The sequence below is a fragment of the Mus caroli genome, unplaced genomic scaffold (genome assembly GCF_978045245.1).
Source record: "Mus caroli unplaced genomic scaffold, Mus_caroli_1 scaffold_1, whole genome shotgun sequence".
Taxonomy (NCBI): Eukaryota; Metazoa; Chordata; class Mammalia; order Rodentia; family Muridae; genus Mus; species Mus caroli.
The window spans coordinates 66,583,987-66,599,060 of record NW_028227256.1 but is presented as its reverse complement, the minus strand read 5'-3'; the positions used below and the strand labels follow the sequence as shown (position 1 = coordinate 66,599,060).

The 15,074-nt window shown below is 41.2% G+C and overlaps 1 protein-coding gene across 7 annotated transcripts in view; it reads left to right on the top strand.

Annotated features, from left to right (window-relative positions):
* The first annotated feature begins 3,841 nt into the window (after positions 1-3,841).
* Ikzf2 (IKAROS family zinc finger 2) overlaps positions 3,842-15,074 on the top strand; it is a 155,121-nt gene continuing 143,888 nt past the window's right edge. For 2 of the 7 annotated variants that reach the window (XM_021161541.3, XM_021161530.3), the window contains exons 1-4: positions 3,842-4,068; positions 5,284-5,387; positions 6,893-6,941; positions 7,768-7,872. In XM_021161541.3, coding sequence (XP_021017200.1) covers positions 5,358-5,387; positions 6,893-6,941; positions 7,768-7,872 — 184 coding nt within the window. In that variant the 5' untranslated portion in view covers positions 3,842-4,068; positions 5,284-5,357. Of the gene's footprint in view, positions 4,069-5,283; positions 5,388-6,892; positions 6,942-7,764; positions 7,873-15,074 lie in introns of all 7 variants that reach the window. The other 5 variants (XM_029481585.2, XM_029481561.2, XM_085838167.1 and 2 more) reach the window with 4 other exon arrangements.

Sequence of the window (15,074 nt, the reverse complement as noted above, 5' to 3'; positions counted from 1 at the left end):
ATCAGAGTCTCGATGAAAACATTCTAATTCTGGCTTCCCACTTGTTCAGTGTGTAGCTAAGTGGAGAGATAGAAACACCACCATCTCTTCTCCTACTTAAAAAGATAATATTAACTGCAGCCATCTATGTGTACAGTGTTAAATTCTGTTTCCCTAAGGCCATATTCTAACACGTACTCTGTTAGGACTGTTGCATCAAGGATCACAAAACCATCAAAAATGTATATATAGTTTTTTTTTTAAAATCCTTGTTATTACATAAGAATTACAGTTTGTCCTCCTACTACACAAACATACTGAAAATAAAACCAAAACTTAAAAATGTAGATTTAATTCCCTGAACAAAACAAGATAAAAATGAGATTTCTATCTAAGTTTCTTTAAAGGGAATTGTTTTTAAAGCTAAAACAATTAACACAAACCGTTCAGGGGAGAAAAAAAATCTTACTTTATTATGTGTCTTTTAGCCATAGTGCCTTGTAAAGTTTTCATTTTGCTAATTAAACTTAGTGGTTGTAAAATTAAATGGGCTGCACTGGCTAGTCACCTGGTTTCAAGCATTGTCATCGAGAAATAATTTGTTCTGAAGTTGAGGCACCATGAAAGTGCATTTTAATTGAGACTACCTTTATACAGTAATTTGCATTTTTATGCTTTTTAGCTCCCTTTACAATTGATATTTTTCAATAAATTTGATAATATCTAGGAAAACACCAACAGCCTTTGTATGGATAAGCTAGAACTAACACACTAAGGACACCTGTATCATGACTTACAAGCTAAGGGCTGACTCAATTCATTGGGGAGTCAGAATTTGTCATCGCTATTTTTGTTCCTTGACAATAGCTTAACACATGGAAGGAGCATATGTGTTTTTCCATTTACACAACCATTCAGTAAGTGTTTATTGTCCGTTTAGTGCCAAGCAGTGTGCTAGTTCTGAGAAGATAATGAACTATATAAGACATCATCTCTGCTTTTTACAAGAGTAAACTCTAGCCAGGCAGTGGTAGCACACGTCTTAAATCCCAGCATTGGGGAGGCTTAGGCAGGTGAGTCTCAGAAGCCAGCCTGATCTTCAGTGGGTTTCAGGATAGCCAGGGATAAACAGAGAAACCCTGTCTTGAAAAACCAAATCAGACAAATAAGAAGGACAAAGCAAACAAACAAAAACCAAGAGTAAATTCTATTCAGAGAGCTAGGTTTTCTTTTTAAAACCAACATGTGAGCAGAATACGTACGGCCGTGTTGCACTGGAAATATGTCAGGTCCTGGAACGATGGTGGGAAGGATCAGCTTTCACAGTTTGAACAGAGAGAGTGAGAAGGAGACAGCAATCTGAGAAACAGCAGAGGAAAGGAATGCTTTGCTCTGATGTTATACCTGTCCCCAAAGTGAAGATTTAACCTTCCAGCAAGATAAGGAGAACTAGACTCTCCTGGTGCTATCTTTTCTTGTACAATTCAAGCACATAACTGCCTAACCAATTGCATACAGCATAGGTATGGCTAAGGGCATAAGTAAATCCATTCTTTAACCACTACCAAAATATCGTGAAGGGAAGTCTTGACCAAAGTGAATTGCTACGGTTTATATGTGGTCCCTTTCTCATGAATTAATTAGATTGGGAGTCCAGGTGCCAAGGTTAGACTTCAGAAGTCTGAAATAGAACTACCCGATTTAGCCTGTAAACACATTCATGACTTCTTCAGAAAACCTGAATTCATTGTAGTCTCTGAATGAGAAAGGAACATGGGATGCTTAAAAAAAAAAAAAAAAAAAAAGATCTAATTCTCACTCTTCAGAATGCCCTCCTAAAATTTGGACTTCATGAGTTCCTGCCTAAATAGCTCGCTCTTGGGTGATGACTGTGTCTGCTTGTAAACTGTCCGAAGGTTTAACCACTAGGGGGAGAGGGTGTGCCTCTGGTGGCTAGGGAACCAATGGCAGCAAATCGGTACGCGGATAAGCTAGGAGGGATCTAGATGAAGCAGTGGTCATCAGCTAGGAGCAAGGACCACATCAAGTGTGGTAGTTTGGTAACTTGAGGATGGCTTCTCCAGATCTCACAATGAATCTTCTTCTGCAGACGGATTCTGTGGCTTTTAACTAGGAAGACTTTAGTACTGAATGTTTCAGTCCCTCCTAAGGACCACCATGACTTTGCAGATACACTGACACTTTTCAAGTGGGAAGGAACACTCTGAGAACTTCTTTCACACTTCATAGTATGTCACCTTTTCTATACTGTAGCGTCACACGCGCCAGCTTTCTGAATTTGCTGTCTGTTGAATTGATTAGAACGACTCTTAGATTTTCTTTAGTTTGACCTTTCCAAATCTAACGGGGGGGGGCATTTTATTCAGAGAGCTGGGGAGTAGTAGGTAAAAATATTAGTTTTAACAACGTCACAGATAAGCAACTTTAAAGAAAATCATCAGGAAATTATTGAAAAACTGAGCACAAGTGGTTTACTCCCAATGAAACGATTATTTGCTTTAAATCATCATTTTCTATAATTAAAAAAAAAGAATTGAGTCTATAAGTACAAATTGCTTAGTAACTACAATAGATACAATATGGTTTTAAAAAGTGAAAATAGATACACTGGACATTATTAGTGTATCCATTCTATACCACTGTGAACCTTTGCTCACACCAGAATCTAGACACAAGGCAGAGCGGTGCTTAAGGTGAAAGTTGATTTTATTTTCAATGTGTCATATGGCTTGCTTCCATGGAAAAGGGGGAAGGGAGAAAACTCTCAGCAACTATTTCTGGGATTCTTTAAAGGAGTGGGAGGCACAGCGCCTGCTCCTCTTTCAGCATTGATTTTCCACACAATATGCGATACGGTTTCTCAGAAATGTTGTTTGGCACTCCTGATAATTTCATGTGATTTCAAACTTAAACCACCCAGACTATACAGTTCAGTATTTTCAGCTCCTTTCATTTTCCTTTTCCCTTTAATTATAGAAGTCTCTATTCCCCTTTCTGTGGTCAAGAAAGATAGTAAATGCTGCTATTTGTAGATTGAACATGCATTTGTTTTTCTCAGGACGATTCCTATGCTCTTCGCCCAACAAATGCAAACGCCGTGATTGGCATAAGGCTAGGCTACACTTCCAGGCTAACAACTTTTTCGAACCTCACGGTTCCTTCGACTCGGGTGGATGTGGCACACGCCGGGACAGGGGTGGATATAAACAGCAAGTAAACACTCTAATTTTAAACTTGCACTGGAAAGCACTTTCACAATGGGGACAGTGGCGCTCGCTCCGTGTCTCCCAGGGCACTCGCAAGGGCCCCTCTGCCCGGCTCAGTGTCCCAGATCCTCCGGGTGCCGGGAGCCGTGAATCCGTGGAGGTACCAGGCCAGAGAGAGAACTTCCCGCGGCCGACATGAGCCGGGGGAACCCGAGATCGTCCCTCCCGCGCGGCCAGCGGAGAACGTGAGCAGCGGGGCGCGGGGAGAGGGGCGGAGCCGGCGCGGGGGGCGCGCGGGGCGCGGAGGAGGCGCGGAGGAGGCGCGGAGCCGCGCGGCACTTGTCCTGTAATCGATTGCCGAGCGCGCCGAACGAGCGGCCGAGCGCGCAGACACGCGCCCCCGCCCCTCCCGCCCGCCCGCCCGCGCGCTCGCCCGCTCGCTCGCTTACCCGCCCGCCCGCTCGCGGCTCTCACGGACCCGGGCGCTCGCGGACGACCCCCCACCCCCACCCCCTCCGCGCGCGCGCGGGCGCCGCCGCCGCCGCCGCCGCTGCCCGCCCTCCGCCCGCGGGCGTCTGCGCGAGCCCGGCCGGCGGGGGAGATGTGCTCGGGCTCCGCCGGATCGGTTTCTCGGGGTTTGACCAGCTGTCCCGGGCTAACCCTGCTCCTCGCTGAAGATGGAGGAAGTAAAAACAGGATTACCCTTAGCTACAGATCCACTGCCTTAGTTTCCACCACCAACTGCAGTGCACAAACACACGTTAGGCACAGGAAAGAAAGAAAGAGAGAGAGGGAGAGGACACACTAACAGTAAACACAAACAAAAGGGTGATGGGATTATTTTACTGCATGCACTGCTGAGGTAAATCTCCGCTTGGCTTTTTGCGTGGGGAAGAACAGCTCTTGTTTTATTTGTCTTCTGATTCATAGATTATCTATCAATTCGTGTATGGTTTGCAAAGGGGTTGGGGAGGGGGAGTGTTTTCAAAGTTAAGTGTAATGATATGGAATCTTGTTTAACAGTGTGGTGTGATCGAATGACTTGTTGCTGTTAACCAGGGATAATAATAATATAGACGCTTTTCTTTGGGGAGGGATGGGTTGTGGCTCTGATTAGGGAAATGATCTCTGTTAAGGACGCTCAGGGAATTTCGTTGAAGATGGTGTCCTTTGCCTTAATGTATCTTCCCCTCCTTGTAATCTGCTTCTGGGATGTTAATAGACTAATCAGTTCTCATCTCTATAGCTGTCATGGATTTGGACTTGTTTTTGCTTTGTTTTAACTCGAATTCCAAGAAGAAAGACTGGATAACCTGGCATAGATTGCAGCTGTCTGGATAGAGGCTATTATACTGTTGAGATTGAAAACAAAACAAAACAAAAATAATAATAAAAATCTGGTGTGACACATGTATAACAGCAACAGTTAAATCGCTTTGACAGGTTCTGGTATGGACGAAGGAGATGGAATGAAGATTTAATTTCTTTTTCTTTTTTTTCTTTTTTCCTATTTTGCCAGAGGCCACAAAACAGTCCTGTGAAGTTGGCCTAGGTTCCTTGCTGGGTTCTGCCTGACTGTCCCTCCCCTCGTACCCCCTCCCCTCTTTCTTTCAGTTTTCTTGTCTTAGCTTTTGGTCGATTCTTAAGGAACCGGTGGATCAAGTTTTTTCTCTTCTCGTTAATCGCATTGCTGTAGCACTGACTGACCTCTCTCTCTTTCTCTCCCTCCCTCTCTGTCTTTTTTTTTTCCTCTTTCCTGAAAGTACGTGGTGCCATTCCTGAGTGACTTTTCCTACTAGACCATCCCAAAGGGACGAGGGGGCGGGGGCGGGGGAGGAGGAGGACGAGGAGGAGGAGAAGGAGGAGGAGGAGGTTGGGGGGGAGTGTTCCTTCTCTCTCATTTCTTGGTTTTGTTTATCAGCCGATCTGTTTGCTGGATTCGGTCTTGGAATGACCCACCTGTAAAGTGCTTTCCCTCCTCCTCGGCTTCAACTCTGCAGGGGGCTTTGCCTAGAGGGGGCAGGGAGGGAAGGGGGGGGGGCACAAAAAACTTCTTTCTTTCTCCGTTTCTCTTCAGCCCGACATTGTCACCTCCTCTTTGAGGGGTTAGAAGAAGCTGGGATCTCCCGACAGAGCTGGAAATGGTGATGAATGTTTTTTAATCAAAGGACAATTTCTTTTGTATGTACATTTTGTTTCTCTTTCTCCTTTTTTTCTTTTTCTTTCTTTTCCTTCACTGAGGGTTTAATAACCCTTTCACTGTTGGCGCAGACTTCTTTTGCTTCTAACTGACGCTTCTTTTTAGTATGTGTGTTAAATGTGTACATTTTTAAAGAGATAGACTCATTTGTAAGCTCTCGGTAGAAACTGCTCCCCTTTAAAACTTTCTGGGTCCCTTTCTTTCAAACCTTACGTAACCTAATTGAAAGACTTTGATAAGAGTAGAGCAGGTCGGAATTTAACTGCTATGTAGTGACTGAGAATTTGATCTGATTATTCCATAAAGAAAGAAAGAAAAGTTTTTGGGGGGCGGGAGGGGGGTAGGGAGGCTGGTGGTGAAGGGGAGGGGAGGGAGAAGGGAAGTGGTTTTGGAGACAAGAAGTGAAGCTGCCTGTTTTCCAGTAAGTAATGGAGAAATTCCAGGAGCCAGGGCTAAATATACTTGGCGATCAATACAGAAATGGCTCATTGTGAATAATTTAGCTGCTGGTGCTTTGAGAGTTTTGAAACTAAAGGCAAAAAGGACCCGGGCCAAAGGGGGGAAAATAAGTAAAAATCTTTTCAGGACTTGTCAATTCTGTAACTTTTTCCCTCAAAGAATACAGTTAGATTATCGATCTTCTGATGATGTGAATCAAAGCTAGGGGGTGTTGTCTCATGCAATTTACTTTTGTTTCTGGGGATACAAAAGTATCTGTGTTATTGATGCATAGAAATCATTCCTCACACTTGGGGAGAGGAAAATGCTCCCCTCGTGCACAGCCAAAAGTTTCTGAAATGTTGGAACTCCAAATGTCTTAAGTAGGCTTGGCATTTGTCTCTGGCCATAGTCTGGCAGGAAATTAGGGTACGTTGAACAGGTGCTTACACAGAATTTGGGGTAGGCTAAAATGTCAGTACAAGCCAGAGCTGGCCAACTGCCGCTAAAGTCTTTGGGATACAGTCTAGTACTAAGTAGTTTTGTTTTGTTTTGTTTTCTTATGTTTTGTTTGTTCTCTGTGCCCCCCCCCCATTAGAACATGATGAACCAACTTGCAACAATTGTGAATAGAGCTGTCTGTATACTAGGGAAGTACTCAAACTGCAGGGCGATTGTGGGAAGTAGTGAGTGGTAAAATACTTAGATAGCAGTTACAGTTGGCAAATTGGAGATTACCCTCTCCTATTTTTTCCCCCAATAAACTGGGTAAATTTTGACAAGAGAGTCGTTCTTCTCTTGCTACAGCCCATCTCACAGAACACTTAGCGTCCCTATGTCCCTATCCTATCTCCAGCAGGAATCAGATCATTTGCAGAGAGTTCAATGACTTGCAAATGAGCACGCACAGTACACTGTAGTATGTTTCTCAGGCACAGGTTGCAGGAGCAACATGCACTAGCTGCTTGGGGCTTGAACTAAGTGAAGAATTTAATGGCAGATACAGGGAGGAATCCTTGGGTAAAGGTTGCAATCTTTTGTGTTCCAGCACTGCACTTTGACTATGGAAACAGACGCAATTGATGGCTATATAACATGTGAGTATTCCTTTTCATTCACTTGCTGTGGGCAATCAAGTGAGCTTCTTGCTCCCTGTGTGTGTGTGTGTGAGTTCCTGAGCCATGGGTCTTTAGTACGGGTTCTCTAGCTTTATTTGCTCTTCACCATTTCCCCTTGCAACAGATACGAGGAAGTATTACCAGGAGCAAACTAAAAAGGGGGCATAGAGATCTACTTTTTTCAGAAAGGACATTATTTAAGGCTTGTAGCCAGCAGATCTTTAGTTTCTTATTTGGCTGGTTTCCCTGTTTAATTTAAATTTAGAATACACCAGGTTATAGATATTTCTTCTACTGGGGGGGTGGGGGGGGATGGGGAGAAATGTACTAAAGATTTACTGCTAGGTAACCTGATTTTCCCAGACATATAATAGGAAGGAATTGGCTTCTTAAGTTCACCTTTCTTAAAAATGCAAGCTCATTTGAACCATCCAGCAAACATTTTTAAAAATATTTACTTTAAAGTACTTTATATTGATTAAATTAGATTATTAGAAAAATCTTGTTGTTTCTACTACAACTATTTTGGACCTCAGATGGTCTCTATTGTCATTGACCTGTAAGAATGCTATGATAATAAAGTTTGTTCACTTTTCTATTATAGGCTGTGTGTGTGTGTGTGTTTTCTCTGCATTTCATTCATTTACTATGTATTTTATTTCCTTGTAGTTTCTCTTTAAAAAAAAAAAAGCATGTTTCTTGAGCGTTCGGTTCTGAGTGCTCTCTGAATATGAGGCAGTCTGAGTAATTACATGTTACGTGACAATGAACAGAAACCAAAAGAATGTATTTTTTTTGAAAGCAGGTGACAATGAGCTTTCACCCGAAGGGGAACACGCCAATATGGCCATTGACCTCACCTCAAGCACACCCAATGGACAGCACGCCTCGCCAAGTCACATGACAAGCAGTAAGTCTTCATTTTATGATTATTATTATTTTTTTAAATTCTCAAGTGAGAGGTTTGGATTTGTCAGGTCTGTGGGGTCTGCTCACTCTGGGACGGAGGTACTGCTGTAGCTTTTGCTAAGAAAAGAACAACACAGATTTATTTCCGTTCATTCTAGTATCATAAAACATGAGCCTACTTACTAGTCTGAACTGTCCCAAGGTGGCGTTTGCTAGCTGGTGCCTACCTGTACCGGGTAAGAGATGTTATTAGAATTTACTGATTATTGTTTTCAATTCAAGGGTCACATCTAGATTTGATGTTTGGTTAAAAAAATAGAGAAATGTAGCTTTACCAAAGGACTCTTCATGGTTATTAAAAAAAAAAGAAAATGAAGTAGAAGAAATAAGGTTTTGTTGCCTTGGTATGAAGGAGCTAGACCATCAGTGGTAAAATTGAAGTGTTACTGGCTTGCTCAGAAAGCAAGAAAAAACAATGTAAAACTTTCTCCTTTAGAGGATTTGAAGCGAAATGTCATTGAAAATTTGAGGAACTCATTTGCATCCATTTCTTTAAAATATATATATATTTATATATATATATCATTTTGTTTTACATTGTCCAGAAGGGGATGTTTTTGGGTTTGCAGGAGTGGCAGTTTGAGTCTTCAGTGTTTCTGACATGAAGTGTCCTAGACAGTGTTGAGTGTGATAGAAAGGTGTGCTGTCAGTGTGGAGGACAAGATGCGTTTATTTGTTAAGTCTGTCTTTTAATGAAACTGGCTTATCAGATCAGTTAATTCAGTGCAAGTGGTCTGCCACTCTTAGCACAAGCTTGAGGTGTCGTCTCCTTTGCACTTTGGATATATGTTGCCGTCTTAAATAGGAAGGTCATGGTTTATTACAACTTATCTTTTTGGGTGATGAAGGAGTCTTCTTTGAAGTTTTAACAACTGGGGCAAACCGAATAAGCTACTTAACTACAAGCATATTCTTAAGTCACTTCTGGTTATCTGAGAGAACTTCTTTCCTGGTCTTTCTTCTAGCCTGACTTAGGTTATTGTAAGTTAGAAACTTTATAATTAGTGAATACTTCTGAATTCTAAGCACAAGTATATAAGTTACCCTTGGGTACACTTTGCATGTCTTCACGAACCTCAAGTGATTTTAGCCATTGGCTTGAAATTCTGATTGAGCTATTTGACTTGACTTCATTTAAAAGTTTTCTTTCTTTTTATGAATGAGGAAAACGTATTCAGGACATTTCATTCTTGAAGGCGGCCTCTGTGATGTAGAAAGGAAAAAATCCTGGTGGTGTTGAGTGATTCATGCTGAATTATATTGTTAATCTCTTGTAATGGATTTGTAGCACTTTGGTTTTTTTGCCTATTGATTTGAGAAAAGTTATATTACTGTAATAGTATATAGAGATTTTTTCACTTTAATATTTAATATTATTAGTACTTTGGTAGACTATGGTTTCATTTGTTAGAAACAACTTTTTCATAAAAATGACTAATGGGGTAAGTTAAATTTACATGGAGCTTTCTATGGTATTCTACTTACTCTTTACCTACTGTTAAAAACATAAAGTATGTAAAATACAGAGTAGCTGTTGATTGGACACTAGCCTGTCCTCTCTAGTCACAACCAGAAAATTAGCAAAAAAAAAAAAAAAAAGGTTCAAAAAGGCATTTCCCTTCTCTTTAAAATAAACATTGCAAAGTATAGAAATGGTTAATGTGAACAGATAAGCTGCTTTTTTTTTTCTTTGCTCCTACACTGGGACTTTCTCACCCAAGAACAGTAAACTGAAGTTTAGTAATTTTGTGGGTTTTGTTTTGTTTTGTTTTAATTTTCTAGCCTGTGGCAATTCCATGTGCGTACAGTTTTTGGCTGAGTGCTGCAGTGTTTTCCGAGTTGCTGGTTAAATATTTTGGCTCTCACTTCAGAGCTGTCTGGTGCATCCTTTCTGCAGCCTCTATTTACGGTATCTAGGTTACCCACTTAGGTGTTAGATGGGGAAGATACCCAGTTTTCCTCTCTGGTAGATCTAGGAGAATTATCAGTATTTTAGATTGCCAAAGCAAACCGAGTCTGAGAAAGACTCTTGTCTGTTAATTAGGATAGAGGCCTAGAGTTGGTCACTCCGATGTTTGAAACTTGGAATAAATTTTGTATTCGGGGCCAGCACCACTTGCTTGTTTATCCACTAACATATGCTGTTGCCTTTAATACATGGAAATAACATGTTCTCTGCATTAAAAGAATATATGCAGATATATTTCTTATGAGGCTGTTTCTTTCATGGAAGGAATTAAAAGTTTGGATTGGAAGTATTGAGGCTAGAGGTCAGTGGGAAAACTTTTCTGATTGGGTAAAATAGTGCCTATAGCCAGAAAGAAGCACTTATGTGTGACTCCAGTAAGGCATGATAACCCACTTACTCTGCCTTCAGGAAACGGGTCAGCATGACTGTAAGGTGCCAGTCATCAGTGTAGTGGACTTGGTGACTATTCTAAGTTGAAGAGCATCTGTACACTGACTGCCATCTATAGCATAAAAAGAATGACAGCAGCCATCACCACTTGACATTACTAGAATAGAGCCGGAGCAACTTGGGAGAGAAGGAAGAGGAATACAATGCCTGACAGTTTTGGGTTTTAAATTCACACATAAGATAACCTTCAAGGAAGTAGCAGATATTAGTGATCCTAACATTTCATAATGATTGCTTCCTGTGTTTTTAGAGTGGTCTTTTTTCATAGAACCCTTTAGACTTTTTCTTCCAGAATATGGATCTCTTTGATAAGAGGATGGGCGTCGTTGCCTGAGATCATTAGTGTCCATGTTGAGTTCGCTGACAGTCTTCGGTGTCAGGGATGACAGTGTGTGCCTTGATGGCTCTTGGAAACATAGAGTTAAGCGACTTTAGAAACAGAATCTGGAAGCTAAGGATCTGAGATAGACAACTCAGACAGAATGGTATAAAAATAATCTGTATTGTGTTCTGGCCTGTGAGATGAAACTTACCTCGTGATTCAGGCTGTTTCTGGGTTAGCTCATTCCCAATTCTTGGGAGTCCCGCTTCACTATCAGTTCCCAGACACTCTATACTTATAGCTGACTGTTTTTAACATTTATTATTTTTTTAAAAATCACATTATCTCACTAATTAATGTGTATGTGTGCGTACATGCCACAGTGTGGATGGCAAAGCCACAGACAAGGCCAGCTCCTGCCTTCCACTGTGTGGATTGTGGGTATCGAACTAAGGCTTCCAGGCTTGGCAGCAAACCTTTTTGCCCAATGGATCATCTCAGTGGTCTTTGAACATTTTTTTAAGGTGGCAAATTCATAATTTATTTTACATCTATTTTTATGGCCATACATGAGTTTTCTTAGCAGGTTATAACGTAAATGATGGGAAACCACCCCATGACTTTAAAGTTTCTATGACTTTAAAGCTCCAGGAGGAGTGGCTATCCAGTCAGTGCTGTTGATGATCAGCCAGCTTGATGGCCAGGTGGCATGTATGGAATCGGAAGAAGTCGTAATTCTAGTTTTACAAGGCTCTCACCAATCATCAGATCAGGGAATCTAGTTTAGTCTTCTCATGGTGTTTTACGTTCCTCCTTTTCATAGATTGTTTCCGTTTTTAGAACACAGCAAGGCGGACGTGTAGTATGAGGTTCTAGTTCTCACATGTGCAAACTGAGGCTGGAAGAAATCAGTTGACCCCTGATGTCGCTAAAGAAAGACAAAATTCTCACAGTTGGGATGTTATCTTGTGGGTTGATTAACTAACTGTTGTCTCTGTAGTATCACCCTGGGATGGTGTCTGCTGTGTCCCAATGTGGTGTTTTAGTGACAAAAACCCCCAAGAATTTCAGAAGTAGTGGAGAATTGGTGTGAAGGTGGAGCAGTGTCAATATTCCTGTCAAGCTGTCCTGCAATGCGATTTGTACAGCAGAGCTCATTGTAGGATTCCTTGACTTTCCGAGTTTCTTCTGCTGCTTAGTTTGGCAGTCACCCTCGGCTGGATTTTCATAGGGCACACCCTAATGTAACACCAGATTGGTTTGATGTAAAGCATAGCTCGTTTTGGCCTTATATCAGTGATGTTCGTGTGTGTGTATGCATGTTTATATTTCTCTGTATGTATGTATGTATGTATGTATGTTTGTGTACATGTGTGTATTTGTATGTATATGTGTATGTGTAGGCGGCTGCATATGTGTCTGTGTCAGTGTGTATGTTTGTATGTATGTGTGTATTTGTGTGTGTGTGTGTATGTGTGCACGCAGCTGAATAGGTGTATGTTTGTGTGTATTGGTGTGTGTATATGTGTGTGCAGTCACTGCATGTGTGTCTATGTATGTATGTATGTGTATGTGTGTATGTCTCTCTGTGCATATATATATATATATATATATATATATATAGAGAGAGAGAGAGAGAGAGAGAGAGAGAGAGAGACATTTAGTTTTTATTTGCTAGAACTTGAAAACCACAACCAAGAACCCTGATTTCCCAGCTGTCAGAGTTAAGACTATATCAAAAGCAGAGAAAAAGGGAAAAGTTTAAACAGAAAGCAAGCGTGAGCATTGGCTCTCAGGTCATTAACAGCAAGACCGCTGCATCTCTTCCTCTGTCCTTCATCCAACCTGGCTCCTCCATTTAGGCTTTGTAGAGGTGAGAGGCAAACAAGACAACTTTCTGTCGAGATGTTATATTTCTGTGTTGAACTCCCTCCCTCCTAGTAGAAGTCCTTTTTAAATCTTTTTAAATGTGATACAATTGATTAAGTTCACCAGGAATCTTCCTGAGAGCCACTACCCAGGAAGGCCTCTGGATCCAATGCTTCTCTTTCCTCTGACATGTTGATAAATTTTGAATACTGATATATTTTGATCTTATATTATGGAAACTAAGTATCACAGTCCAAAAATGAAGCAGAGTACACTGCTGATTTTATTTTTTTTACTATATATATATATATGTATGTATATATATTAATCTGATAGCACTTTCTTCTTGTGAATAGAGACTCAGAATATCTCCACTTTGAAATGATAAGAAATATTTAGGAATACTTGTGAACTTCGTTTTCTTTACAACTCTTATCACTGTTGGAGGAAGTCGGCTTGCCAGTGTTATTGAGGGCACACTAGCCTCTCAGATACTGGGCTAAATGCTATCCATACCGTTTGCTTAGTCTCCACTGTACCTCTCTGAGAACGGGAAAGAATGTCTCCATTTGAGAGCCTAAAGCTGAGCATCATAAGGTGTGTGAATAGTGACTTATGCTAGAATTTCTGCTTCCTTAGAAACTTACTACCCCCCCCCACACACACACACCGTAAATATGAAGCATGACATTTTACTTGACACCTGTCGCTTTCAGTTGCTCACCTGTAATTTGAGGGTCACTGAAACTGACCCCACCGGAATGTTGTGAAGTTTAAATGAAGTAATATATGAGAACTGTTCAGCAGAGCTAACAACATATGGTCAAATCTGATGCATGATCACAGAGGCTATTGCCCAGGAAAGTCCAGTTAATTAATTAATTCATTAGTTAATGAATTAATTTCATATAGGAATGGCTCCCAAGAGAAAGGGGTTGTCTTCTGATCTGGATCTGTTTGAAATCTGGATCTATTGCTCTGGCTGTTTACTGCATGGGGCCATGGAACCGAGTATTTCTGATAATTTAGTATAAAAATAGAAGAAGGATATCAACTGTTCCTTAGTGCATCTATGAAGCATTTAGCTAAAAAGCCATAGAGTTGACTTACATATTGGATTTTTCTTTTACTGGTTCCTACATTCATAAGTAATGGTTTTTCATTTTGGTGTATCTATTTAAGTTATCGTTTGTGCCTCAAAGACACTAGTCACTAAGAGCAAAGAGAAAAAGCCCTAATGGAATTTTCTATCCACGTTGACGAACAGTCCTTTTTCTAGAGTTCCCATCGAAAGCTTAATCTCATTTAATGCTTCTGAATTCAGGATGATAAATTCTGTTTTAAACAATTTTCATTATATTCATGAGTGTGTCTGTTTGGGGATAACTTTACACAAGTCCAGATGCCTGTAGAGGACCGAAGGGAGTGTCTAGTCCTCTGGAGCTGAAATGATTGTGCAGCAATAGGTTCTGGGAACTGAATTCTGATCCTCTTCAAGAGCAGTGTGTGTTCTTAACCCCTGAGCCATCCCCTCTGTCCAAGAGCGCCACAAAATTGTATCTCATAATCTCTCTGCAGGCCACATTATACGTTTTTGGTGTGATAGTTTAGTTTTTTCCGTCAGTTTAAAATATGTTAGTCTTATACATTTGGAATTTTGCTTTATTTTTCTAGTTGGTTTGCCTGCTGGTCTCTCCAAAGTGAGATGAATGGAGAGGCAGACTGTATTTCTTCTGTAGGAACGATATTCAAATGGAGCACAGAGAAAGTTACTCTCAGGATCATAGTGTGGGAAGCAGAGTCTTGACTATAGGAGGCTAGAAGTCATGTGATTTCAGAGGGAATTTTCTAGAGAGAAGCTCTTTGAGCTGACATGTAGTAAGTATAAAGGAGTTAGGGGGGAAGATTAAATGGTGACTCCCAGTGAGGGGTGAGAAACACCTTGGGCATTCTGGGAAATGGAACAAGCAGGTTGGCATTTCTGGAGTGTAAAGCGGCTCTGAATTCTGTAGGAATCTGAAGTCAGAGATGGCTCTGGAGACTTAATCAAGGCAGGACACTGGAATATCTTGTGTGACAGGAAACCTGACTTTAACTTTTAGTGGAGCCCAGGGTGCTAACAAAGCAGGTGACTTGAGGTTTTTGATTGACGTGGTTTTAGTGGCTGTAACGTGAGGAATGTAAGCTGTGGATGGGCAGTTGGGGGCATCTTGACCAGGCTTCTGTGATGATTAAGTGACAAGCCAGGAGAGCTGGTGGTAGTGGGATGTTGATGAAGAGAAGGGTGGGGGTAGCATTTTAAAGTGGACAGAACTTTAACAGTGGAGTTAAGGAAGATCCTGAAGGAGTTGAGGATGACCCTTAAATTCCTGGTTAGATTGGGGTGCATTCTGCCAGTCAGAAGAGACGGAATACTCAGAGCTAAGTGACTGGGAAGAAATTTGAATTTGGGAGCTGATAGTACTGGGACAGGCTTGACTGAAGTATGAAGTTTTCATTGGTGACTGCTCTGCCTCTTCATTTCCATTACTCT